The 2500-nt window shown below is 35.9% G+C and overlaps 1 protein-coding gene across 1 annotated transcript in view; it reads right to left on the bottom strand.

The window, feature by feature from the left end:
* Positions 1–2065: 2065 nt before the first annotated feature.
* The window catches only part of LOC137980923 (uncharacterized), a 3881-nt gene continuing 3446 nt past the window's right edge, over positions 2066–2500 (bottom strand). Inside the window, exon 3 of the mRNA XM_068828315.1 lies at positions 2066–2151. Coding sequence (XP_068684416.1) covers positions 2066–2151 — 86 coding nt within the window. The remainder of the gene's footprint in view (positions 2152–2500) is intronic.

Below are 2500 nucleotides of genomic sequence, written 5' to 3'. Positions count from 1 at the left end.
CACAGCGCTTATTGAGGCCAAAAGGCTGCAGTGTGCGAAATTGTGCCGCCCAATAACCCTCCCGCTTTAATAAAGTGTTATCTAAATCTCCATCAGTGTTCATTATCTTCTCAATGACAATGAAATTGAAGTCCGAAAGGTTGTGAGGAAATTTATTGAAATGAATGGCAAGCTCGCACGATTTTTTGTTTCTTTTCATGTCAGATTTGTGGTTTCTAAACCTGACTTTGAATGCATTGGAAGTCGAACCAACATACTGCACTTTGCATTTGTTGCAGGAAGCTAAGTAAATAATTCCAGTTGAATTGCATCCAAGGTTTTGTTTGATTTGATACGACCGGCCAGTTGCAAAACTTGAAAATTCACCAGCTTTCAACAAATAATTACAACAGAGATCACATCTTTTGCTGCATTTAAAACATCCGCAATTTTCAGCCTCGTCATGGTTTCGACTTCTTTTGAATTTGGAGGGTGCAAGAATGTCCTTCAAATTCTTTGTTCTACGGTATGCTGGAATGACGGATTTGGCAGGAAAAATTTCCCTTACTACGTGGTTGGATTCGAGCAAGTGAAAATGTTTTTTAATGATCAACGAAATATTAGGTAGCCTCGGATTGTAATCGACCACTAAGGGAAAGGTTTTTTTCTTAGTTTTTGTTTTTGGCTTGAGAACATCTGATCTCTCCAATTGCAAGGCCTTCTCAAACTGTTTGTCCACCAGATTCCCATTGTAATTTTGTTGTTTGAGGTAGCTTTTGTATTCACTACAGCGTTTCACAAAAGAGGCGTTGGTGGAACAGTTACGCCTAATTCTAAGGGCTACTCCATAAGGGATAGCTTTCTTACAATGCCTATCAGTGGGCTTGGAATAAATATCTGTTGAAATAAAGCCATCTTGTAAAAGGAGAGTAAGGTCCAAGACATTGAGGCTGCTTTCAGAATAAACAATTTGATAACAATAACTATGTTCAACAGCACGGAACCGCGATGGGGCCCAGGAATGCGTGCTCTTATGCAGCCTTGGCTATGGGCGTAATTGATCACGAAGCGAAATTTGAGGGTACAATTAAGCCAATGCTTATCAATAAGATTTTTTTTTTTTTTTTTTTTTTTTTTTTTTTTTTTTTTTTTTTTTTTTTTTTTTTTTTTTTTTTTTTTTTTTTTGCTTTTTTTTTTTTTGTTTTTTTTTTTTTTTTTTTTTTTTTTTGTTTTTTTTTTTTTTTTTTTTTTTTTTTGTTTTTTTTTTTTTGGGCCAAGAAGCGTGCTCTTATATAGGGATGATATTTTTGATCTATGGACACAGGGTGTTGAGAAACTCCTTGAATTTACCAACTATATTAATTCACTATATCATACCATCAAATTTGAATTGGTTTTATTCTGAAAGCAGTCTCATGTCTTGGACCTTACTCTCCTTTTACAAGATAACCTTTATTTCAACAGATATTTATTCCAAGCCCACTGATAGCCATTTGTATTTGCCCTACAATAGCTCACACCCAAATCATTGTAAGAAAGCTATCCCTTATGGAGTAGCCCTTAGAATTAGGCGTAACTGTTCCACCAACGCCTCTTTTGTGAAACGCTGTAGTGAATACAAAAGCTACCTCAAATAACAAAATTACAATGGGAATCTGGTGGACAAACAGTTTGAGAAGGCCTTGCAATTGGAGAGATCAGATGTTCTCAAGCCAAAAACAAAAACTAAGAAAAAAACCTTTCCCTTAGTGGTCGATTACAATCCGAGGCTACCTAATATTTCGTTGATCATTAAAAAACATTTTCACTTGCTCGAATCCAACCACGTAGTAAGGGAAATTTTTCCTGCCAAATCCGTCATTCCAGCATACCGTAGAACAAAGAATTTGAAGGACATTCTTGCACCCTCCAAATTCAAAAGAAGTCGAAACCATGACGAGGCTGAAAATTGCGGATGTTTTAAATGCAACAAAAGATGTGATCTCTGTTGTAATTATTTGTTGGAAGCTGGTGAATTTTCAAGTTTTGCAACTGGCCGGTCGTATCAAATCAAACAAAACCTTGGATGCAATTCAACTGGAATTATTTACTTAGCTTCCTGCAACAAATGCAAAGTGCAGTATGTTGGTTCGACTTCCAATGCATTCAAAGTCAGGTTTAGAAACCACAAATCTGACATGAAAAGAAACAAAAAATCGTGCGAGCTTGCCATTCATTTCAATAAATTTCCTCACAACCTTTCGGACTTCAATTTTATTGTCATTGAGAAGATAATGAACACTGATGGAGATTTAGATAACACTTTATTAAAGCGGGAGGGTTATTGGGCGGCACAATTCCGCACACTGCGGCCTTTTGGCCTCAATAAGCGCTGTGAATTCCGTTCAAAAAAACGGATCAATTTCAATGTTCCATAAAAAGCTTTTTTGTTTCCATTATAGTCCCATCTAATTTGTAGTTGGTATTACATAAATAGATTGAATCACTTGCATAACTCTAGATTTTATTATTACATCATTAC

This window comes from Montipora foliosa, chromosome 12, assembly GCF_036669935.1.
Source record: "Montipora foliosa isolate CH-2021 chromosome 12, ASM3666993v2, whole genome shotgun sequence".
Taxonomy (NCBI): domain Eukaryota; kingdom Metazoa; phylum Cnidaria; class Anthozoa; order Scleractinia; family Acroporidae; genus Montipora; species Montipora foliosa.
The sequence above is the reverse complement of the archived record's forward strand: the minus strand, read 5'-3'. Positions and strand labels throughout refer to the sequence as shown.